The sequence below is a fragment of the Haemaphysalis longicornis genome, unplaced genomic scaffold (genome assembly GCF_048455015.1).
Source record: "Haemaphysalis longicornis isolate Haplotype H1 unplaced genomic scaffold, Haemaphysalis longicornis Haplotype H1 scaffold_9, whole genome shotgun sequence".
Taxonomy (NCBI): domain Eukaryota; kingdom Metazoa; phylum Arthropoda; class Arachnida; order Ixodida; family Ixodidae; genus Haemaphysalis; species Haemaphysalis longicornis.
This window is the reverse complement of record NW_027526460.1, coordinates 34,128,482-34,152,809: the sequence shown is the minus strand read 5'-3', so window position 1 is coordinate 34,152,809 and position 24,328 is coordinate 34,128,482. Positions and strand designations below refer to the sequence as shown.

The 24,328-nt window shown below is 48.0% G+C and overlaps 1 protein-coding gene across 1 annotated transcript; it reads left to right on the top strand.

Moving 5' to 3' along the window:
• Window positions 1-1,430: 1,430 nt before the first annotated feature.
• Window positions 1,431-24,208, top strand: LOC144152006 (uncharacterized). The gene is made up of 4 exons (XM_077683192.1): window positions 1,431-1,686; window positions 3,754-4,085; window positions 20,935-21,072; window positions 22,867-24,208. Exons 1-4 carry the CDS (start codon window positions 1,684-1,686, stop codon window positions 23,057-23,059), a joined length of 666 nt encoding a protein of 221 aa, XP_077539318.1. The 5' UTR covers window positions 1,431-1,683; the 3' UTR covers window positions 23,060-24,208.
• Window positions 24,209-24,328: the final 120 nt, after the last annotated feature.

Genomic DNA, 24,328 nt, shown 5'->3' with positions numbered 1-24,328 from the left:
TGTACATTCGTTCTTTCGTTCGTTCATTCGTGTGTGTACATGCGCGCGTTCGTATACGTATGCGTACGTGCATGCGTGTGTGCGCGTGTGCGTTCGTGTGTCTTTCAGTCCGTCCGTAGGTCCGTCCTATAACCTCCCACCCATTTTCATGCTTCCCAATTAACAATCACCTAGGCTCGCTAAGTCTTAAACCTTACCCATGGTGAAAATGTGACGATGACGTTCGGAATGATGATGGATGGTTGTGGTGATGATAAAGATACCTCCGTAAGCACGTAAGCGCCCATAGACGCATCTTTGCTTGAAGACAGGCACACATCACAGTATGTGTTAAAAATTATCGCTAAACACTGAAGCACTTTAAATTAAAGCAAGTTGCATTTGAAGAAAAAGGTACATTCTATTCGAGGTCTAGGTATTTATTCTCCAACAGAAGCCCAGGCGGCGAGATAATTATTTCAAGAGATTCACCTAATGAACCGCGTATCTTGCATAGCAATGATCCTTTTTTGGCCAGAGATGGCCGGAACTAAAGTCAGCCGCTAGAGTCATGTGACCCCGTGGGGACAGAGAGGACGCGACGAATGGGCTTCCCTTTCGGTTTCGTTTGACACGGCGAGTCGGAGCGCGACCTTCGTACCACACGGCGCCCGACCGTTGCATGCTTATTCTCGCCCCAAGGCAGGAATCCGGCGTTGCGTATACAGGCCGGCAGAGCAGCAACCGCAGGCATTGATCATCGCCTGCCCTCTGGCACCTGACGGGTCATGAGGGGCAATCAAAGCTGCGTGACAGCACGATTAACGGCGCTACGCGACGTTCACGGCACTTGTTCGGCGACTCCGAAAGCGTCATCCGCTCGTGGACCTTGTTCCGCAATGCCGGCGCCCAGCTGTAGACAGAAGACCCTTAAAGAGGAGCGAGCAAGCCGTAAAGCAGGCAGAAGATCGCGCTTTACTCTTTTCTTATATTCCGGCTACAGCATAAAGAACATGTGCTCGCCGTGAAGGGCGACTCTCTTTCGCAATGGAGTCGACTAAATGCAGATCCCGAAGCGGCGGCGCGTGTGTGTCGCCCGGACCGCGATTGCCCGTGCCACGCAGTCCGGGCACGCACAGTACTCGTCTTAAGCCTTAAACGCTCCAGGGCCGATTAGCAGTCTTGCCACGCGGCCTCCCTTCAAGTCCACCGTGTTCTAGAAAGAAAAGGCGCCGAAATGACCGAGAAAACCAAAAAAGGGAGAGATTAAAGTGGCGGCACGGAGCATGCCTATGCTGATACGAATTCTCGCCTACTCGTGTGTACGTGTGACAATGACGCGCAGAACAGCGCTGCCGGCTATGGTCAAGCCGGGCGGCTGCGACGCCCTCTCCTCCTCAGGGAAAGCACGTACGACGGGCCCCCGTACACGCGGAGACGAATAGGTGCGAGGATGGTAGCGGCGTCGTCGGTCTGCGAGGCGTCTCGGATCGACAGGGCCACTCTTCACCCAAGGACGCCCAGTCCCCGTGGGTTTTAGCTTCCTGCACCGCTCGGAGCTTCCTAGAAGACGCGAGACGCGGTCCCGATCCAGGTCTCCCCTCCTATATATACTCTTCGGCAGAGGGCTAATCGATTGCGCTGGATTACACTCGTCTCTCGAAGGCTGCCCGGAACCACGCGGAAGAGGACGACTCGTCGACAATGGTCAGTGAGACGACGCTTGCGAACGGAAAGAAATAGCGCTCCGCTTTTTGCAGGAAACAAAACGCCGGAGCGGTCGTGCGAGGGGAAAGCGACAAATAGATGGAGGTCGAGGTCGTGCCGCTGCAATTTGTTTCTAGAGGCTTCCGAGGACTCTCGTTGCTTCCACGTTGTGACTATCAATTGTTTCGTCTCTAGTTTCCGTTGACTCAAAAGAAGAGCATTTGTTTGGCGGGAAACGCAGTGCGCAACCTCGAGTGTAACTCGTAACGAGTCTTTCTGGCTCGGACAAAGGCTGCAATGCTCCTCGTGTTGATCAGGCCGCCGAAGTGGCTCATTAATGGCTAATCGGGGATTGCACGTCAGCTTTAATGGTGAGTTTCCCGCCGCACGATAGGCAAGCTTACTTCTGGGCCTAGTGGTTTTACCTCCGGATGCTGTAACCGTAGGTGGCTCAGTTCAACGCTGCTGTTTTCGAATTAGATGAAGGTACGAATTAGATTAATGGGAAACGCAAAAGTTTTGCTGTACGAAGATCTTAGCGAATCATAAAAATTGGCCGCGTATCTGCTCCTTTCGTTGCAAATGCCGTCAAAAAACTATAGTCCTTATCGGCTTTGGCGAAGTAAATGCCCCCCTTCGCTTTCGCGCTCACCCCTCATGTTGTTCCTCTTGCGTCGCGCTCCTCCCAAGGTAAAGACGCCAAATGTTTGCTTAAATCATTTTAAACTTCCCGCGTTCCACTGCTCCAAACCGGGTGTCTCGATGCGAACGCTGCCGTACGGCGAAGACGAGCGTTAATCGAGGCGCCCTACTTCAACGTTTATAGAACCGCGTTTCCCTACTCCACGTGCGTTGCAAGCAGAACGTGGAACCTATCTAGTGAAACCTTGCGTAACTTTTTGCCGGTTGATTTCTTAAAATGGCGCCAGAAGCTACAGTGGCGCGGGCGACAGCAGGCGACGGCGGAGTGAATTCTTTTTCTGCAGTTGATGAAGTATTTAATTTCGAAAAAGTCAAGCATGTTTGATTTTTTTATAAAGTAACACTGCAAATATCACTTCTGTGTTGATTTGTTGTCTCATATTTGCGTAATGTCTTGTTCTTTTTCAACAATGTTGACAAGTATAAACATTACACCGTATATAGACGGGTAGATTTAGCTGCGACTATATAAGACTATTGCGCAGGCATCGCTTTGCTTTGGCCGGGTGGCTGTATCGAGTCACAGACAGACAGACGGACAGACGGACGGACAGACAGACAGACATACAGACAGACCAAAATTTCTGGGTTTAAGTAGCCCAAGAAAGACTATCGTCTTTAAAAAGAAATGAAACTCAGGCTGCCTCAGGTTTACCACCCGCCGCTAGGGCCCACGGGCTCCTAGCCGTCGACTAGGGGACTGTAGTGTGCCGGTGGTCCCAGCCGGTGCCTCTTTCTTCACAGCTCTGGATAAATAAAGTTTTTACCACCACCATCACCACCACCCGCTAACGAGGTCCCCGATTCCCCTGATGTTGGAATTTCCAAATCTTACCTAACATAATAGTCCTACATACTGTAAAGATGTCGCTGGAGCGAGACAAAGCGTCGAATACAGTACCACAGCCTTGCCACAAATAAGTGTTGGCCGGGTAGATATAAAAGCATGCACCCCTCCGTCAAACGACGACGATGGTTAAACGCGAAGCATTCTCGCGACGGATTTATTGGTTGTCGTCTAAGTTTTCCAACCCGCTTCGACCATGTCGAAGTGGAACAATCGGATAGGCGCCTGCTACATTACGCGAGGGACCAGGTTCGATTCCGACCACGGAAAGCGTTTGTTTCTTTCACTTCGGCGTTTTCGCGTTACAAATACCGTCAGTGACAGTGAGAGTACTAAAGCTTCTCTTCAATGTAGCAAAATCCTCTGCAACGTCCTTACAACGGGTTCCTACAGGGCACTTCTATATTGTCATTTCAGTAACGCGTACTCTGCCTAATGACGAAAAACAGGTAGCTGTACTATAGTGTCACCATTATAAACCCCGCTTTATTCCCCCCCCCCCCCCCCTACTGCCGCAGTTTACAAATACAAAACTCGCCGCGCTGCTCGTGGCGGTCCTGCTGTGCTCCTGGAGCTCGCCGTCGGCAGCCCAGGGTCAGTCCTATTCCGTGAGCACCTACCACCACGAGAGCTTCGGCCCGGACGGCATTATAACGGGCCGCTCGGGCTACAAGGACTCCTCGGGCAAGAGCCGCTTCACACAATACCACGTGGGCAAGGACGGCCGGCGAAAGTTCATCCGTGATGACCCTGAAGGCGACGTAGAGGCGCGCAGCCTGCTGCCGGACCCGTCCAAGCTCGCCTTCCCGGGATTCCCGGGCCTCGGAGACCCCCACCTCGACTTCTTCAGGTGAGACGGGGCGAACTAACTACGCCCCCACAACGGCGCGGCCGGTGTAAACAACATGCAAGTGCCCTACACGAAACGGCAATTACGGGTAGTTCACCACAGCGGTAAGAGCTTGCACGCGTGCGCGTGAAGACCATAAGGAAAAGCTAACAACGCGAATTGTATGTTGGCTGGCTGCCACATCGATTTATGTATAAGACAAAACCAATTTAGGTGAGGGAGCAGCCTCAGTCCGGTTTCAACGTTGTGAGTCAGGACAGTTGTTTGTATTCGCCGTAATGGTCTGGTCACCGTGGTGGGCTGGGGACACCGCCCTCAATGTTCGCGGTACGCACATTAGGTGGACCAGATGCCAGATGCAGGCTTCGTGACGTGCTCACTCGTTAACAAGCTCCAAGGCTTGGTTGTAGCAGAAGTATAGTTATATCATGTATGTCAATGCTGTCACGTTAATTTTGTCAAGTCGAAATATTGTACAGAATCTAGGTGTGGTTCATTTTAATTTACTAAACGACAAAGTGTCTGTGAAAAAAAAATGCGTTTAGACATTTGTATGCGTCATCCTTAGACGCCAGAACTAATTCAATCAATTTACGCGTCTAAGTGTATGTACGTATTTTTACACTAACCGCACTAATCTTTAGAAGCAAAAAACCTAGCAAACCTTCTGTAATGTTCAGGAAATATTGTTGGGGCTTCAGATGCCCATTTAGGCCACGTACTATTAACTTAACTTCAATATTAATCAAATATTTAAAAATCCTGGAATTTTTTGAAACATTAGCTCTATGATCCTCGTATCCAAAAACCACCGAAATAACCTTACGGTCCTAAGAGATATCTTGGGAGCTGTGAAAAAACGTCTAAGATATACTCTACTCTTTTAACTTTGTTGGAAGTGGAATTCCTGGAAATTCTGAAGGTTGTTTATGAACACTAATACTTAGATGCAGAAATACGTACAAGAACTTTAGGGACGTATTGTGTATTGTGGGAGTATAAAAAGCAGGATCAAGCTAGATTTGATTCCTTTAACTTTGTTATTAGTAAATTTTCTTAATTTTTTTTACGCTTATGTAAGTATCCCTCACAAGCAAAGTCCAATAGATAACCTCACTGGCGTAAGAAGTATTCAAGGCTGGACTGCTGCATGCGAGCGTCACTAATCTTTTCCCTGCCTCCGCGATTATATTCACTTCGCTGCGGCAGTCGATAGTACTTGCCTCTTATATCCGTCACATGTATTTCTAACAATAAAGAAACGCGTTTATCCGGAACAAACAATTGCATTCGAAGGCGGGGGAGCGTGACAGGCACTTTCGGAATCTCGCCGGACCCCTTCGACATCACTGCGAAGACACCCACTCGGCTCTTTCGTAATGTTTCGCCCTTTCACAAGCCCGGAACACGCGTGAAAGAGACGCCGAAATAAATTCGTTGAATTCTCATTTGCGGTGAGTTGTAAAGCTCAGGTCGTGTAAATTTTTACTTCAATATGAACTCGAACACTCTCAGAAGAGAACACCACATAAAAAGATTGAGGGAAAAAATTACAATCTGATTTTTTTTTAATTTCTACGCAAGTAAAGTTTCTTTCGCGGCCGAACTCCGATGCAGCTGTACATTGTACAGTCACTAGAATTTAAACATTGAAAGAGAAAAGGAGATGGGGTTGCTAAGAGTGCGACCCCTGGGCTAAGATTGATTCGTTTGCAAGAACAGGCGGAGCTAAGGTACCGGGACCCACTTATAGAACGGCGCTTGCACAGTTGGCGTGACGGTATTGTTTCCCGCGCACCACCGGGACGAGCCTCATCTGCGCTATGCTATACCGTGGTGGAACGGCAGCGTGAGCCTATGTACATGTGCAGACCCTGTTGCCCCGATGAAGTAATGCACTTGGCCGGGACGCACGCTGGGATACGCCTAGCAGCCACTTTGCTTTCCTGTGACAGGCGCAACGCAAAAAAGACATCTGTTTAATAAGCCGAACTGCAGATCAGACATCGTTCACTGCATACGAGGAGAGTCCACCGTATACAGATTCCCAGCCGACCCGCGTGTTAAACATTGAGGAGGGTTTAGGGAGGGGGCTGTAGTGTAAGTATCTGGCATCAAAATGTAGGATAGGAAATATAAGGAAGATAGAAGAGGGAATAGAAGATCAGTGTCTAGGAATCAAGGCGCTGTAGAAAGGAATTAAGGAACTGGGAAAGAATGCAAATATTTTTTTGCCTTTCTCGCTTCCGTCTGTCGCCGCGGTTTAAGTTACAACAAACTTTTAAAACATTAAACTCCCCACAGACTGCCGGATTTCAACGGTATTCGTAGATCTAATTCGCAGTACGCAGCCATAGAATATTCAGATAATTATAACTATTCATGTACGGGGAGTCACGGGAATCCGCCCCCCAAAAATGCAGTGACGTGCAGCAACTTTGACATCTCAGACATACATCTACTAGACCGTATTCCGCAGCGCCATACCGGCGCAGATCGCTGCAGATCGCGAAAGAACGTGTACGTTGTCCCACGGCCGGACTATACAGGAGATGTGGCTGCCCATACAACCCGCCGTGGTGGCTCAGTGGCTAAGGCGTTGTGCTGCTAAGCCCAAGGACGCGGGTTCGATTCCCGGCCGCAGTGGCCGCCTTTCTGGTGGAGGCGGAAAACGAAAACGCCCGAGTGCCGATATTTTGGCGCACCTTAAAGATCCCCAGGTGGTCAAAATCCGTAGCCCTCCCCTAGGGCGCGTATAGCTTCGGCGCGTTCAACCCCCAACATTTGACACGTTGTCCATACACATGTGTCCACGTCGCAGGAGGCTCGGCTGAAAAATTGACAGAAGATCCGGCAGCACTTGGTCAGCATCCTACACTCAACCATCGTCACTGAAAAGCATAGAGCAGAGCTACTAAAACCCGCAAAGAGAAGACACGTCTGCAACACGCGTGACGTCAGCCTTTCTTCCGACCACACACGGCAATTCCTCCGGGGGCCTCTCTGCAGCACACGGACACGAACAACCTCCGTCATGCCGTAGGGTGAACGAGTCAAGAAAGAAGTCTTCCGGGCCGGGACGGGCCTTCTGCCAAACGAGGTGTAGGTGAAATGATGCGTGAACCATTCCGCGTGCGCGATGCCGACGTCTAATAAAACTGTCCTCGCTTCTGGCGTGTCATCCGTCCGAAGCGGTTGGGCTCCCCGCCAACATTCTGAGCCTCTTGTGTACGCAGGAGGCGTCTGACTGTCGCCTGTGACGAAAGAAGGACGCATGTATGCATTGATAACCGCGCTGCCTGGTTTTTAGCGCAATGTGAGCTCTGGCTCGAATGACGAGTGGTGCACCTGCATGCCATATACGACGGCCGTGCGGTATACGGAGGCAGAGTTATTTTTTGCTTAGCTGACAGATGCATCTGTCAAGTTGGGCGTACACCTTCGCTATGCCTGAACGCCAACACATACACGGCAAGGTTCTCTTTCCTTCATTATATGTGTCATCAATTTCCTTCGGGCTTCTGACATTTGTTTCAATTTGCGCCGGGCTTCTGACATTTTTTTTCTCTCCCGAAATTATAATAAAATTTAAGTTCATTACAACCATTTATGCACTATGTGTGGAAATTGCAGCGACAAAATTAAGTCTTTTAGTTCTTTTTGATTTCATAATCGGATGTACAGCGAACGCCGTCGCGATGGAATCTTCTGGACCCGGCACCCTCTTCCGGAATCGTCGTCCAGTAAATGCGATTGCAACGTCGATGTATAAGTCCATTTCCTTAGGTTTCGTTCACTTCAAAAGTATAGTAACAACACCAAGTTTATTAAATAGAATGGTGCGAGGTCTATAGTTAGAAAAGAAAACAGGGAAAGTTGTAAGTGTGGCTTACTATTGAAACCTCGCAGGCGAATCTTTATTGCAATAAGCTGGCCCTTTTTTTGACGTCGATTCACGGCCACATCCAGACTTCATATACGACACCGTCGTTGCGAACCGATTCTGGTCGAATTTCAAAACAAGATGATATGCACTTCATATCAATTCTATGACGCATGCATAGCACTTTCCTGGTAGCGGTGATTGCAGGTTGCCGGGGCCGCTACGTTGCCGTGGCAACTGCAACGTGTTATATATCGTGCAGCCCGACTTGGTCTTATTAATCAGACCCAAATCTCCCCGAGACAACCTCTTCGCGGTCGCCGGTTTTATAGTCCGGCAAACAAAAAGTCGCCTCGGCAACGTTGCCACCTTTCACGTTCTGGGCTTTGTCATCGAACGCCGGAACACATGCCCGTGGGTAGGGCGATGATAGAGTTTTTTGCCAAGTCCGTTGGCCCGCTCGTTATCTATAGGCGGCCGGCGTAGCATGACAGTTTGGATGCCGGACCCTCCTAGTGTCCCGGTCCGCAGGCACTTCGGCTTGATGAGCCGTGGTTTGGCGTCTCGGAGGCCCCTTGAGGTCGCGGATTGCCGCGGTGCTATCCGAATAAATACGATTTTTTTTTTCAGCTTCTCCGACCCCAGGCCGTCGTCAAGGGCAAGCCGCGTGCCTTGCAGGATCGCACAAAGCTGCAGCTCCTTTGTTGCTGGCTTTTCTCTTAGTTGAAGAATATATATGCGCTCCAAAGTGTTCGCAGTAAGAAGCAATCGTTGTCGTCAAATTTCTGTCGGAGCGACAGGAACCATATTCGAATACCCTGAGAGAGAGAGAGAGAGAGAGAGAGAGAGAGAGAGAGAGAGAGAGAGAGAGAGAGAGAGAGAGAGAGAGAGAGAGAGAGAGAGAGAGAGAGAGAGAGAGAGAGAGAGAGAGAGAGAGAGAACTTTGTCCTCTTTACTGAGCGTAAGCACTCGAAAAGAAGGTTCCGGGTGGGCGCTTGGTCAGACCACGGCAAGGAGCCCGTGGTACTTGTCGGCGTCTTCTGCCAGCTGGACGACTGCAACTTGTACTTGTGGGATGCAGCTGAGCAGCTCCCACTGCTCGTACTTCTTATGTGGAATCCGGGGTTGGCGGGCTGAGGTTTGAGATGGCCCAAACTATGTGTATGAGTGAAGCAGCTGATAGTCCACACCATTTTTGTGTCCTGCTACCTTTCTGGGTGCTGTCGATGGCACAGGGTGGGGTGGTGGAAAGTGTATGCCTGCAGCCAAAGCAAGGCTACTTATTGTCCCCTTGTAAGGGATCTGTGAGCCGCCGGAAGTTTCAGACGACTCAGCCTATAGTGCTGTGTAATTTCCTGGTATGCCCAGAGCCTATACCTTCCCCCGTGTCAGACGGCGCTTCTTCAGACTCGAGGTCAGTCTCGTTGTAGGATCCTCGGGCTGCCTCGTGTGCCATCTCGTTCCCCTGGAGGGACGAGTGCGCCGGTGTCCAAATCAGACGGACTTGTATTGCTGTTGTCTCAGAACGGGTCCGGAGTATATGCGCCACTGCCGTAGAAACTCTCCCTCTTGCGTAGTTGCGCAGGAAATTGAGAGAGGAAACTTATTCGGGCCACAGTCACTGAGGGTTGGTGGCGGATGGGTGAAGGCCAGCCGCGACTTCGGTAGCTCTGCGCACCAGGGCCTCCTGAACCACCTGGCTAGAGCTACCCAATGCCTGTCTTCATAGCTCGCTGCTGGATATTGAGGCAAAGGGTCACAAGGGCAAGTCCACATGTAATGTTCGAGGGTGGCACGTGGGCCGGATTGATTGAGTCACGTGTTGGCAGATCTTCATGGGCACAACTCGTCTACCTCCGTGGGACCAGGAAGACTTGTGGCTAGGCGCAGGGCAGCCCTCTACATCACTTTGTGCAGCGCCATCTGTTTGTGTGAAATCAAAGCGCGCAGGACCCATCACGGCCGGACTGGAGGAGCGGCGGGCGCGCACTTTCATGAAAGTGCGCGCCCGCCGCTCCTCCCGCCCGGCTGTGGACCCATCTACGTTGCGGCATTTCTGAATTCGTTCGCTATCCTCGTGATGAGGTGAAGGATCGAGTTACTGCCAGTTTGGATTGAGCTGTCAGATCCATTCCCATGCTCCTGATTTTTGTTAACGGGAGCACCTAAGATGCGGATCTACCCCGCTTCCGGACGTGCGATTCAGCTGTTTAGCGGACATGCACAGGTCCGGTGGGCGTTCCTGTAATTATGATGTATTGGGTCTCGTCCACGGCCACTTATGCGTCTGTAGCGGCAAGTTTGCGCTTGAATGCTGTTAGCGCTTCTCGACGCCAGCAAATGAATCAGTCTGTATGTAGTGTATACGCAGGTCTCACGCTATTCAGCACGGCAGGTGACGTCGACTTTGCAGGGCGTGAAAGCTCCCGCGATGTAAAACTGAATGCCGTTTCTGACGTCTTTTTTGTTAGCCCACTGACGGCAATGTTTGACCTCCATAGCAATCAACTTCGACTATGAGTGATACCAAAGTGTCAGAGTGATGGTAAAGTTATGAGTATACGTCGGTGATCAATTTACTTTTGTGAAAAATTCCTCGTTATCTCCAAGCCTCGTGCAAACCAAAACACACTGGATTGCTTACTCTATGCATGTCCTCAACTTTCTTTTGCATCATGTGTGTCAGAGGAGAAATTTCTCAAGGAAAATTCTCTGTAGCAACCACGGTAGCTCATTCTGCGTGCCTCAGCGCCTCTTTGCAACTCCACGGATCAGCGCTCCGAGTGTTTTCTGCAGCATTATTGGCGCTGTGCCTGTGTCGGCAGCGAAGCCGAAAGCGCAGGCATCACGGAGGCAGATGACATTCCGGCTGAAATTAAAGAGAGGAGGGCGAGTTGGGTCTGTCGTGTAATACGTTTCCAAAAACGTTGGCGGTGGCTACAGGGGACGGGAAGAGAAGAGCCGGAGACGACAGAACATTGCATGAAACGACGCGATACGAAATTCGGGGATAATAATGGGAAAGCCACAGGTGGATGTCATTGGGAGAGGCTTTCATACTGCTACAGCCTCCAACAGATTATGATGATGATATTGATGGTGATGACGAGGTTGACGATGCGTCAGCAACAATTAAGGAAACCTAAAGTGTTCCCCACCTCCATTTCATGCGTGCTTGTTTCCCCTTTGCGCTCTTTTCGCCTCAATCGTCGTGACAGTAGTGTCTGATGTTAATACGCATGTTACAGCAGCGTTCTGGTCTTTTCGCCTCACCTCGTGCCAAAAGCCGGAGTGCTCCGCAAAGCATGGAGATATTACCGCGAAAGCATTAGTTGACTGGGTAGGTCGAAATTCCGGCGTCGTAAGGAAAGATATAGCACACACAATGGCCCAAAGGTAATGAAAGTAAAGTAACTGCGTCGAAGAGAAAGTTGGGTACATTTGGACTTGGATGGGAATTAAAACAAGGCCATCCGGAATGCGAGACAGGAACCGCGCATCCCCAACGCCAAGACAGCGCGGTGGATCTATAGCCGACTAAAAGTAGACCCTGAGCCATTAAAGAAGCTATATACGTGGACCTGGTGAATAAGTTGTGGCTTTGCAACGTGTATTACAGACATTTACTGAGGCCTGCTTGAGCGTGCTAAAACAGAATCAGCAATTAAGTGAAGTACGTTTCCGTTAAATACCCTTTTCCGTTGGCGATGCGAACGCGGGTATGTGCCGGCCTGACATTAGGCCTAACGTCATGTTCTGAGCTCCGACGTAGTCAACCGGTAACCGCAGCCGGTACCGGCGACCAGTATAGCGGCATGCCAGTACGGCAATCGGTCACAATTGGCTTCGCATTCACATCAGGAGTGCTTAGTTGTCTCTGCGATTTTAGTACCATGTGTTCGTGGGCGTCGGCAGGGGGTGCAAAAGGAGCACTTGCCGCCCCCCTCCTACCCCCCCCCCCCCCCCCCACCAAGGCACCCCAGCACTTGCACCCTCCCCCTCGCCGTCTCCCCTCGCGATAACGCAGGTTTGCCCAACGCCCCCTAGAGGAGATTTTGGCGTTGGTTTGCCCCCCTCAAAGATCACCAGGTGGTCAGAATTAATCCGGAGCCCCCCACTACGGCGCGCCTCGTCGCCTGCGTTGTGTCGGCGCGTTAAACCCTACAATCAATCAAATCAATATTGGTTTGCCCCCCTCAAGACATGCTGACGCCCACGGATGTGTTCGTAACTTATCGCATCCGTTATGCTTGGAATGTGCCGGCCGAACAAATATGTTCACCCGCAAGGGAACAAGTAGGTTGCGACAATACTGCGTAATGGTAAAATAGGCTGCCACTGCACAAAACAAAGCCGTTTGAATGGCTCCCTGTGTATGCAATATATAGAAGATTTTTTTCGTGTATGCATATATGAGATTCTTTTGGAAATTAGTCAAATTCCCCTGAACAGAATTTTGGAAACAATAAAAAAACTGTTAACGGACCTAAATGAAACGTTGCGAAATCTAAGTTCCCCTAGCTGACATGTAGAACAAACAAAATAGTATAAAGCGTCATTGTTTTATTTTATCTTGTGGTCGGCGTCTTTTATTATTTGGTCTTTTAATATATAATAGCTTTGACAGCGTTGCATTTTGGCCTTGTCACGAATTTTCGCTTGTTTCTGAACTTTTGTTCAGGTGGATTTGGCTCATTTCGAAAAGCTTCTCATATTTTCCTGCAGTATCGCCATCACGTTGCTTACTCGTCGAAAAACGAAAGGCCCGGGCGATGTCAAGGCCTTAAACGAGGCACGTGGGTTCTGTGCGGCGATGTGTGCAATGCCGAGACAAGGACTTCCTGGGGCAGGCTTTTCACGGTCTTACCGGACCAAAAGGTGGTCAAGGAAACCCCGTCTGTCTGAAGTGCGCTTTAGCACTGACAATGCGGAACCGCTAAGCAGTTGCACGGTCCAATGCCTGCCGTATTTGCATACTTTGACCTCTTGAGTACACGCCTGTGCGCAGACACAAACAGTTGTGATATACGAACAGGCTAAACACGTCGGCCGCCTCCGCCGTTTCCGGATCAACAGGCGATATAATACAACAAGTATAATATAATATAAAGGACATAATATACGTACCGTGTAAAGCAAGGTTTCTTGTGCTCTCACCGGTATTCCTGTTTGTCTGCACCACGAGTAAAAGTGCAGGATGGTTGGTGTAGATACGCGGTTTTCATATCACAGCAAGCGGAAAATGTCCCGTCGATTTGCGCTTCAAGCTAGTCATGGGAACACGCTCATTCGTGCGCGCCTCGTTCGCAACTTCTCTCGTATTTTTATCTTGTGTTTTCACTGGCTAACTGGGCGAAGCCGGGGCCCTTGCACGGTCATCGTCGGCGGTAAGAGAGGTGACGGCCGACTGGCGAAGCATCTCGAAACATTTTTTGCTCCTTACGCCGGAGCACTAGGTGCTGCTCACAATCCTTTCAAAATATAATAATATACGGAGAAAAAATAACATAGGGAGCACAGTGAGATAATAGAGAGTTTTAGCTGACCGTATTTCACGGTCCGCTCCGGTCTGATAGCAAGCGGGAGCGCCATTGGAAAGAAGAAAGAAAGAAGGAAAGAAGTATTCTTTCCTCCATGGTGCCGCCGATACCGGAGCGGACCGTTGAACACGGTTAGCTAAAAATCTATAATTTCACGTGATAGAAAAAGAAGCGCGCTTTCTTGCTACAATTCATTGACAGTTGCGAGTGTGTTTTAAAATGGGCTTTGCGGCAAAGCAAAGCGGCGTTCCTGAGCGATTTTCACGCATTCTTTACAGCTGTTAAAACCTTTTTAGAGGCAATCCACTGCATACTTTGTCTATATTTTTGAAGGTAAGCGCAAAAGAAAAAATATTGGAGCCGGGAAGCGGGCATAGTTTCAGCGCGGTAAAGGTATGAACCGTAAAAATTTGCGAAAATTTTGCTCATGTTTCGGCCCTTATCGCGGTGTGTGGCAGTTCATGCAAAAATACAGGATTAGACTCCTTTGAGAGGGTGTACAAATTGAATTTATTTCTGAAAATTTAATCGGAACACTTTTCATTTTAAGCGAGAATCTAGTAATTTTTATATTGAGCGCACACCACGTTCTCACACGACGGGCCGCAAGTCCGCTTCACTGCAATGACGGTTCCTGCGCGGCAGCGAAGAGGTGCGGCGGCAGCGCAGGTCGCACGCGTTTTGATTTTTCACGCGGCCAGCTGCTTTAAAGAAGCTCAGCTGGGAATTTCGGAGGAGTGCCATCGGCAGATGACCAGTTGTTGGGGCTCCTAAATGAATTCCGCAATGCTGCGTTCTTGCAGGTGATAGAGGTGTAGTAGCTGATGGGGTTCCAGTTCGGCCTCGGTGCATTTAAGAGGCTGCAGTTTTCATCGCGGTCGCCGACGTGGGTTCTTTGCCACAATTGGAAAGTCTGGGTGGTGCGCAGTAAGACGTGAGCCCAGCATTGACAGTTCGTAGCGATCATGATGATGATGATGATAAAAACTTTATTATAGTCGTCTCTGTTAAGATCGACGGAGTCACTGCTTGGGAGTGGCAGTGTCCTCGTCCCTTCAGACGGCGGTCAGGAAGCCATGGGCCCTGGCGGCGTCTTCCGCCGGCTGGACGACTGCTGTTTGGACGTCGCGTTGGGAGCTAAGCAGCGTGGCCTCCCATTGCTCGTGCCTCGTAATGCGTACACCTGGTGTCTCCGGTTTACTGGGACACGCCCAAACCATGTTTTGGGGCGTGGCGGCTGCGGCGCCGCACCACTTGCACTTATCTGTGTATATCGCTGGAAAGTTGCGGTGGCACAGGGCGGGGTGTGGGAAGGTGTTCGATTGTACCAGCTGCGCCATGCAACTGATTGCCTTCTGCTAAGTGTACGATGAGCGGCTGGAAGTGTGCGTCGGCCTAATCTATAATGTTGGGTAATTTCTTGATATGTAGCCAGCCTGTCCCTCCCCCCCGTCGATGACGGCACGTTGTATTCGAAGTCGGCCTGCTAGCGGAATCCTCGGGCCGCTTCGTGTGCCATCTCGTTTCCCGGGAGAGACGAGTGTGATATCAAACGGATATGTCGTAAGGGCAGGATTGGTTTGCTTTGAATTATTTTCGTTGCCGCTTTGGATATTCTTCCTCGTAAATAATTTCGTAGTGTATGATGGCACAAAGTGGTGAAAGGTGCACGCGCGTACCTTTCAAAGGAATCGTCGACTCAAATACCTTCTTGAGAGTTGTCTTTTCACCCAGAGCAGGGATATACCTTCATTAATCTTTTCCCCTCATGTAAAAAGTGATGGGGTGTAAGTATTTGTCCCTGGTAAGGTGTCTAAAGACTGGCCCTGGCTTCCAGTCGCTCAACGGTGCCGCCAACCCCGTCGCAAGCGCGCTTTCATGTGACGTTGCAAAAAAGTTCGACTCAGCCGATAAATTGAAGTCATTTTCATAGTAGCCCAAATACAGACTCTTTTTTCGTTCTTGTACTGTGATGATGCCCCGCCGGGAAAATAGTGAATTTTTTGGACAGCAGCTAGGGCATTCGTGCTTAAGAATCACATTTAACGCCTCAGATTGAAATGTAGCCACGGCCGCTGTCGTGAGGTCAAGACAGTCCAAGTAATGGAAAGCAATTTTACCCTAAGGTCCCCGGTCTCTCCTGGACGACGGTATGCCACAAAGGAGTGTATCGTGGCTTGTGCATTTACCCAGTGGTACGATTTTGAAGCATCTCTCACGAGGAAGCTATAATTCTCTGCGAACTATAAAAGAAGAATCATCTCATCTTTTAGGCTGCTTTTTAGCTCTCGCAGGTACTTTGCTTGCTCTTTGCTTATATGTTCCTCTCGAGATCTACAGCGTCTAAAAACTTTTCGGAAAATTCCGCAGCACTTAAAATTATTTTCTCTTGCCTGCAGCGAATACCTGTGATTCGTTGAAGTCCTCAATTCTGTTTCTCCTGAGTGCTCAGAAAGGCATCTTTGCCGAGTTACACCGGAAAGCGGCTGCACATGCAGTCTTCATTGTCGTCGATTTTTGTCGACACCAGTTCTTCTGTAGTTTGCCTGAAGCCTGCGGAATTAAGCATGAGTTTAAAGTTTTGGTGCACCATGCACATGCAACGTGTGTGGGTCCCGCTTGCGCAGGCCAAAACGCAATGTGGCGCACGTGGAGCTGCCAAGAGAATCCACATTTTAAAGGGCACGTTTTTCCCCACTCCTCGTATTTAACAAGAACAACCGCTTTTGGTGACCGCGTATTACGCCTTTTCTTCTGGGCAGACAGACAGACAGACAAAATAAAGGGCTATAAAATAAAATAAAAGCCCAACCAGTACCACATACGTATCACGGGTGACGCCAATTAAAAATAAACAAACTGGACCGAAGTCAAAGAGTGTTTTTACGAGAGGAAAAGAAGAAAGAAAGAAGAAAGAAGATAGATCTATCACGCGAAACCAAGTCAAGGGAGGGGACGGGCGGCAATCAGTGGTATTTTTTAAACTAATATGTGGAAGCTCGGTTATGAGTCAACATGTCGGTCTTCATACATGTGATCTTGATATGCAAACACAAATGCAGTTTAAGTGCTTCCTCGATGGTGGAATTTCATGCTCAACGTTGACTCTTCTTGATCTTCTGTCTTGATCTGCCGTCTTCGTTCTCTGCCGTGATCCGATCTTCATCTTCCCCTGTACTGCTGTCCCTTGTGTCCTGGTAGCCCTTCTGTAAAACTCAGAAACTGATTACTTCCCCCGACCCCCCTTCCCCGTATTTTGCATTAAAGTCCCCTAGCTGTAATTAGAAAGTGTTTACCTTCTACAGTATGTAGCAGATTCTCAATTTCAACCATTATTGGGTTAAGATCATTCTTTGGTGCACAATAAGCATTTATAACAATTATTTCTTTATCTCTCCATTGTATTCTTGTACATACTATTTCGCTCTTAACTAAAATTGGAAAAGCTAGGATATCTTCTGAATGAACAAGAATTGCCACTTTTGGGCAATATGCACTTGCCACTATACGTGTTTTAATTGGAAAGCCTATTATTTTTTCTTGTATATATGGCTCCTGTTCAACCGATATATCTATCATGTTCTCTCCTTGGAACGTATTCAGCGATTCATTCGCCTTGAAGCACCTTGCCAGGTTAATCTGTACAAACTTTAACTCTGCCTCAGGTACCTTGAATTTTTTATTTGAATCGTTGTCATTGCCCGAGTTACTTATCTCTGTTGACCCTTTCTTTTCCCCTTCAAGATGGCCCTTTCTCACACCATCGTCTTACTTACTTAGATGCCTTTGACCAACTTGCCTTCTTGCATTTAGTCGTAGTTGGTTCTTTCCCGCATATTATCTTGAAATCGTTGGAAAGACGGACATCTCACGTCCATCATTGAGTGCCTTACATCTAGTACGTCCCGTCCGGCCTTGCGGTTGTACAGCACGCACTCTTGACAGAAGAACTCTGATGCCGGACATTCCCTGTGATGATGCTGCCCTATGCAGTCTGTGCATGTTGGGTTTTTTTGTTTGCACGCCACTGAGGGGTGCCCAAACCTGGCGCAGTTGTCACACCTTGGGACATACAGGTTTTCGTTTGCCCTGTACATTGTCCATCCAATCCTCACACGTCCTTGCCCCATGATTTTTCGGAATGCTGGACCTGGGACTTGAGCTATTACGGTTACTTCACTCCTCCTCTTTGATTGTATCTTCCGTTTTATTATTATCTGCTCTTCCTCCGTGTTTGTTTGTTTAGCAAGTTCTTCCTGGATTTCTGCCTCCTGCGTCTCGTTCGGCACCCCCGAAATGCAGATTTCCGGCTGTCTTCCTCGTGGGAATTCCGCTGCCAGTTTGCTTTTGAGCACTTCATGGGTGTCCAGTTCTGATTTGAGCCTGTCCAGTCCCTCTTCCTCATCGGCTAGGACCAAAACTCCTTGTCTTGTTTTCCGCAGTGTCACGTTCTTTAACCCAAGCTGTGATGGTTCAAAGTTCTTGTTCAGTTCAGCTTCTGCTACCTTTGCTGCGTCTTTTTCCCCTGTGTCTTTCAGTTTGATGTGCAAAACACTTTGCTTCCTCCCTTCTCCTTCCTCAGGGTCAGGGTCCGAGTGACGTTTTGCTTCGCTACTTCTCGTTACGTCTGCGAAAGTCCTCTGTGGGATACTTTTTAGTGCTGCTAGTTCACCTTCCAATTCTGCCACCCTGGCGATGAGGTCTATTGTTAGGCCCCTCATCTCCTGAATATCATCTGCCAATCTTCCCATTGCCCTTTCGTCTTCAGTTACTCGAGTTACCTTTATCAGGCTACTGAGAATTCTTGCGTCAACTTCTTTTACCTTCCTTTGCAGTTCAGCTTTGAAGGTTTCCTCCTCCTCGTTTGCGACCTGTTTCCGTGGCTCATCCTCACATTCGTCCTTTCCGAGTTGCGGGAACTCCTAGCTCCTCATTCTGTTTGGCGGAATCCGCCTTTTCCTTCCTTTTCTTTCTGCCTGTCATGTTTTCGTCCCTTTCCTTTTTCTTTTGCTCTCCAAACTGAAGTCCCTCGCTCTCCTTCCTACCTCCTATTCTGCCTTGGGCTCGTTACCCGCCACCTGTTGTGACTTACTCATACTGTCCCGAACGTCCTTCTTGTTTTCAATTTTCTGCTGAATTCATCACGAAGTGGTTCTTCTTTTTCTGCTAGATCTGTTTCTGCCAGGCTCAAAAAGTGGTTTCTGTAACCCACTTAGTTGCTGAGATTTTCGTATATTACTACTCGTCTGGATTTCCAAGTTTTAGGCTCCCATTGCAGCAGCCCGATATGATTAATATTAGAGAATAAGTAATATTGAATCTCTCTGCTAATTTCCAGCTGAATTCCTGTCTTTCATGCTTTTCTGTGTGTTAGAAATGTATCCTAACCATGCCGAAGGCAAAACTCAGCTCTCTTCTTTTTTACATTAGTACGAAACGGAACCGTCCTCATAAAAACTTATTGAAGATTTTGCTCCTTCGCTGATGGGCCGTCCTGCTTTTCTTGGAGGTGCGCCAAGAACCCCGTGCTTGCTTCAAATCCGCGTATATTTCACCGCGCGTCTGTCGCTCTGAAGCGTGCAACGAAGCCGTACCTTGTTTGCAAAAGGAGTATGTCCCAAACAAGTTGTCGATACCTAGTAATTCAAGAAAGTAAGTGAAAGAACTGCAAAAGATTAACAACACCCTTTCGTCTGCGGCACCGCGGAAGGCCTGAGGATGCATGTGGAATCATGCACTTTTACCAAGCCGGCAGCACCGTAAGAAAGCAACGATATCGACCGGCGCTGCCGCCGCACCTCTCCGCTGCCGCTCAGGAACCGTCATTGCAGTGAAGCGGACTTCCGGCCCGCCGTCCGAGGCCGTGGTGGGCGCTCAATATAAAAATTATTTCTAACTTGAAACAAAAAGTATTCCGATTAAGCTTACTGAAATAAATGCTGTTTGTACACCCGCTCAAATACAGGCGTCTGAACATGAGCAATTTTGCAAAATTTTCCAAGTCCATGCCTTTACCGAGCTGAAAATATCGCTTCACGTCTCCCATGTCTTTCTTACACACTTACCTACAGAAATAGAAACAAAGTATGCAGCTGCATTGTCTCTAGAAATGTTTTAACAGCTGTAAAGAAAATGTGAAAATCGCTCAGGAACGCCGCTTTGCTTCACGGCAAAGCCCATTTTCAGACACACTAGCAACTGTCAATGAACTGTCAACTGTAGCAAGGAAGCGCATTTTTTTATATCACCTGGAATCATTACACTGTGCTCCGTAAATGTTCATTTTTGTTAAATTTTTTTTTCACAGCGCAAATTTTCGTAACCACCACGATTTTCGAATTTCGATCTGTAAGAGAAAAATCTTTTTTCACCAAAAATCGGCTAGGAGGACAAATAGAGTAAAGAAGTGATCAACCACAAATATTTATAGCGTAATCAGAGATGGTAGAGCGGACTCTGGGATGTTTGGCGTGGAATGACCCAATTCTGGCTTCTGCGCTGAATCCCTTCTGCGCATGAATGTGCCAAAGAACAGATGAGTTTTTGTTGCTGTTGTATATACCATCGTGGAGCGACCCTGTATTCATATTGGTTGCAGCGCTATTAAAAGAACACATGCTCCATTTTCTATAGGCATGCTCGCACGGAAAGTTACTGCACATCCGTCAGTGTACTTACTGCTCATCTTGATATTCAAACATAAGACATGGTACAACGTATATTTCTCTCAAATTATGTGAGAACTTAACACTTCACTGGTTACTGTACAACCACCATGCCTTACAAAAGAAGCTAGGGATAATAATGTAAGAAAGAAAACGCTAGTGGGGCATCCTGCATAAAGAATTGTGAAGGATATCATTCAGTGTGGTTTGTTACATTTAAGCTTTCATTACTTGCAAGGGGTGGTGAAAACCAAAAATACATACCAAGCACATTAAAACACACATGCAGTCCAGTAATTTGAGCTACTCGTGTGTTTAGAAGCTGGAAAAGCTTCCATTCAGGGAAAGAAAACCATGGTTTTAAGCAGTTAACACAAATTTTTCAACACTTTTCACCAAATATTGTTTGGTGTAGCTGCAATGGTACCTTCACAGGAGTATCCCCAAAACTTCACCATATTTTCACTATCTGGTGCCTAATTTCACCATCTGCCGCCCACCCCCGACAAAGCCACAAAGCCCCGTCAAAGCCGGGCCCACCCATTGACAAAGCCACAGCTTCGTCAGGAGGCGGGCCCACAGCACTACTTTGCACTTCTCTCTGTTGTCTTCTTGTGAAAATACGCGTGCTCATTGCGGAGTAAAACAAGCGCAATGCGTAGTTCAAATCCTTTTTATCCACCAAGAGAATATGAATGCCCGTGTTCTTTGCATCCACATTTTTTTATGCCTTTGCGAGCCTAATCACCGATCTTGTGCAGGTCACTGGGATTCCCCAAGGGTGCTCTGCTGCCGTCCTTCCCCCAGGAGTTGCTGCCACGCGATCTGCTGCCGCCCTCCGTTGCCGGTGGAGATGGTCAAGGGGTGACAAGCCGCTCAGGGGTTGCAAACACTTTCCCGTAAGAAAGATGGCCCTTAATTCACAAATGACTTCCACACACAAGCACTTTCTTCTATCTCTTGTTCCCACGCATGAAGTGCGAAAGCTCTATGGCAAAAGTGCCAGTGGAAGACATCTGCAGACAACTCTTGTATATACCACCACAATTACCGCATTTATTGATGTGGAATGTTCTTGGGCTACTTGCCCAAAACTTTTGGTGAAGCAGTGGGCCGTCCTCCAGTGGTAGACAGCCTGAAAAAAAATCTTTGGTTCTCCTAGGCCGGTTTTGAGTCCTAGATTTCATCGCGGAGCAAGCATGCTATCCGCTTTACCACAGATACAAACTCCGTCTGTGGCACCAACAGCACAATTAATGCCTCTTGGTTAAAGCCAGATGTGCTATCGCATTTCTCTGTGCTGCATACATTTCAAGTATCCTTCACAATTGCCTAGCGGCAATCTGCCCAAAATTTTGACGGGTAAGCATTTACAGCTTGCCAAGCTTAGTAGGCAAAACAGATAAGTGAGTGAAATAGAAGCATTGACACAGGTGAGACAACATCTTTTATGTGCTAACATGCCTGTCTACATGTTTTCCTGCCTCCAGACTGCACCTCTTTCTTACTTTACAGTCTGTGCATACACCAGCAATCAAGTTCCGTAAGAAAGCATGGCCTGAACTGCAATGCCTACCACTTCTTAATTCAACATTACTTACCAGATACAAGTTTAATTGCACGCTTTCAATAGCTTAAACAAAGGGGCTGATTCACGAACTGATAATAATAACAAACCTGTGAACCCTTGTCTTCCAAATTCCATCTTGCACGGCCACTTGCTGCCCTTTATTGTTCATATATGTACACGTAAAGGAACGAGCGGCAAGCCCTCTGGCGCTGCTGTACTTTCAAAACCCCTTGCACGTCCTCTTCATCATTTTTCTCTTTCTCTCTCTCTCTCTGTGCTACTGACTTGCCCTCACACGGCTCACATGTAGCTCCCCTGCTCGCCTTCACTGAGACCTTGGACGACAACCCCTCCCGACCATCCTGCATGACCACGGCCCACACAAGTAACTAGCCCACAATTACTACAACTACTGCTTGTCTACACGGGAAAATTTACTTATGCATTAGGCAACATTGCAAAACAACCACCATGGCTAATATTTGCTATGTTGACTTCAATGACACGGGGACTGTCAAAACTGATGCTGCAACGCCATTGAAGCTAGATGCAAATAGCCGAAGCAATAGAAGTAAAAATACCTTTTTTTCGCAGCTCCCGCAAGTGATGCTATCAATTTTGATTAGTCGCTTTTTGGGAGTTGCTCTGGGCGTGTAGACAGTGATAGCTTAGATAATTTGTCACATTCACTGGTACTAGCGGAACAGTCACTGTTGTGCACGGCAAAAACCAGGACAAATGCGGGAACACGTAAGAAACAGTTCAAGCGCTAAACTCTAGTAGGTTAACCTCAACCCATGAACAGCATTTACTTTTTGTTGTTTTTGTTTTGCTCTGTTATAGCAAGCCCCATTCTTGATCATTTGATCTCAGTTACACCAATGCTATCAGTAATTCTACCAGATTTAGCAGTCTACCAGGTCGAAATCAGCAAATGTAATGTTTCTGCTTACTTCGATAAACTCTTAGCAATTTCACCCGACCGTCCACTACCTTCCTTCTACACACTAGCTTTCTCCATGAGTGTGAAGACAGCCAGTCAACTGCATACGACGCCTACGAGTAAAAATAATGGTGTTGTACGATCAGACTAACTGACCCCTTTTCCTCAATGACACCGCAGTGCCACCACACCTGACTTCTTCCGTGGAGTGTTCCCACCCAACTTTGCAAAGGACTTCTTCCCGCCAGACCTGTTCCCTCAAGGCCTGCAGCCACCGTCCTCAGCACCGTCGGGCGACACCAAACCACAGAGACCGATTCCCCCTCCCCCCGTGCCCCCCCAAAAGGCGGGCAAGAACAACTACTACCAGTGAATATGAACTGTCGCCTCTCACTGCAGGGCACTGGGCATTGCCGTCTGTGACACTGGGCAGTACATCATAGTAGGGAAAGTTATGTGCACCGTTATACCCCCAGAGTCTCTCATTTTGGCAATAATTTCACCGTTTCCATTACTTCTCAGTCATTCAGATACTGCTTTCCTGTTCACAAGGAATCCTGTTCGTTTGGTTGATCCCACAAAAGCTTTGTGTGCCGAATAAGTGGTTGTCAATCCTCCTTTCAGCCCCTTGTTAAAAAGCCTGTCGAAAATTCTTCTGTTTGAATGTGTTCAAAGAAACTGGAATCGATGTAAGCAAATATTGAAGCAGTCAAGTTACCGGTGACTATAGTTAGCGATTGTTACACACATTTCATTGCAGAAGCAGTGCCCCTTTCCAAGCAATTTTCAAGTTCTTCAGATGGTCAGTTTGTGTGCTTTGTCAGGGTCCGAAAGCTAGTGAGCGTTGTTGCACGAAATAACTGAATTTTACAAAAAGCTTACAGCAACCAGTGGAGCACACGGATATAAGGAAGGAAAATCGCGATAGCTGTTGAAATGTTGTTACGGCTAGTCCTTTGCTATTTTGGGGGGTACTAGTAAGCTGTTAAACCAAGTGGCATGGTGCTTTGAGGGAGTCCAAGAGGAGGCCAACTGTGATAAACAGGAAGTGGTGTCATGGAGCACATTAAAGTTATGACTCTACAGCATTTTGTAAGTGAAAAAGGCTATCGAAGTTTATGTAAGAAATGTTTCAGTTCTGCGAGTGCATACAGCAGCTGCTGCTTTCGCTTCATCTATTTTTGAGCAGTTTCTTCATCCTGTTAAAACATGTGCAACCAGCCCATATATGATGTGCCCTCAATGCAGTGATGCCTCGTTGGCTTTGCTCCCAAAAGTGAATGTGAACAGATAATATACATGTACTTAAAGGACACCAGTTTCTAACAGTTGAAATGCTTTTTCACATATTTTCACCAGTTTTCAGCTGCTTTTGTTAGAACTGTATCTGAGGATCCTTGTTTGCCAAAGATTCGCACACTTGTGATTGTAATCGTGCCTGTGTCAGCCAAACCCTATTTCCTGGCAAACAAAATGCCGGCACCAGGAACGAAAAAATAAACGAGTGGTGTAAACACAACAACCTGGTCAAGCTGCCTCTGTGTCACAAAAATAACCACATTCTCATGGTATGCTTAAATTAGCTCAGTTTTCTGGAATGCAGCCCTTCGATAAAAACGCCACCATTGTGATTGTCGTCAGC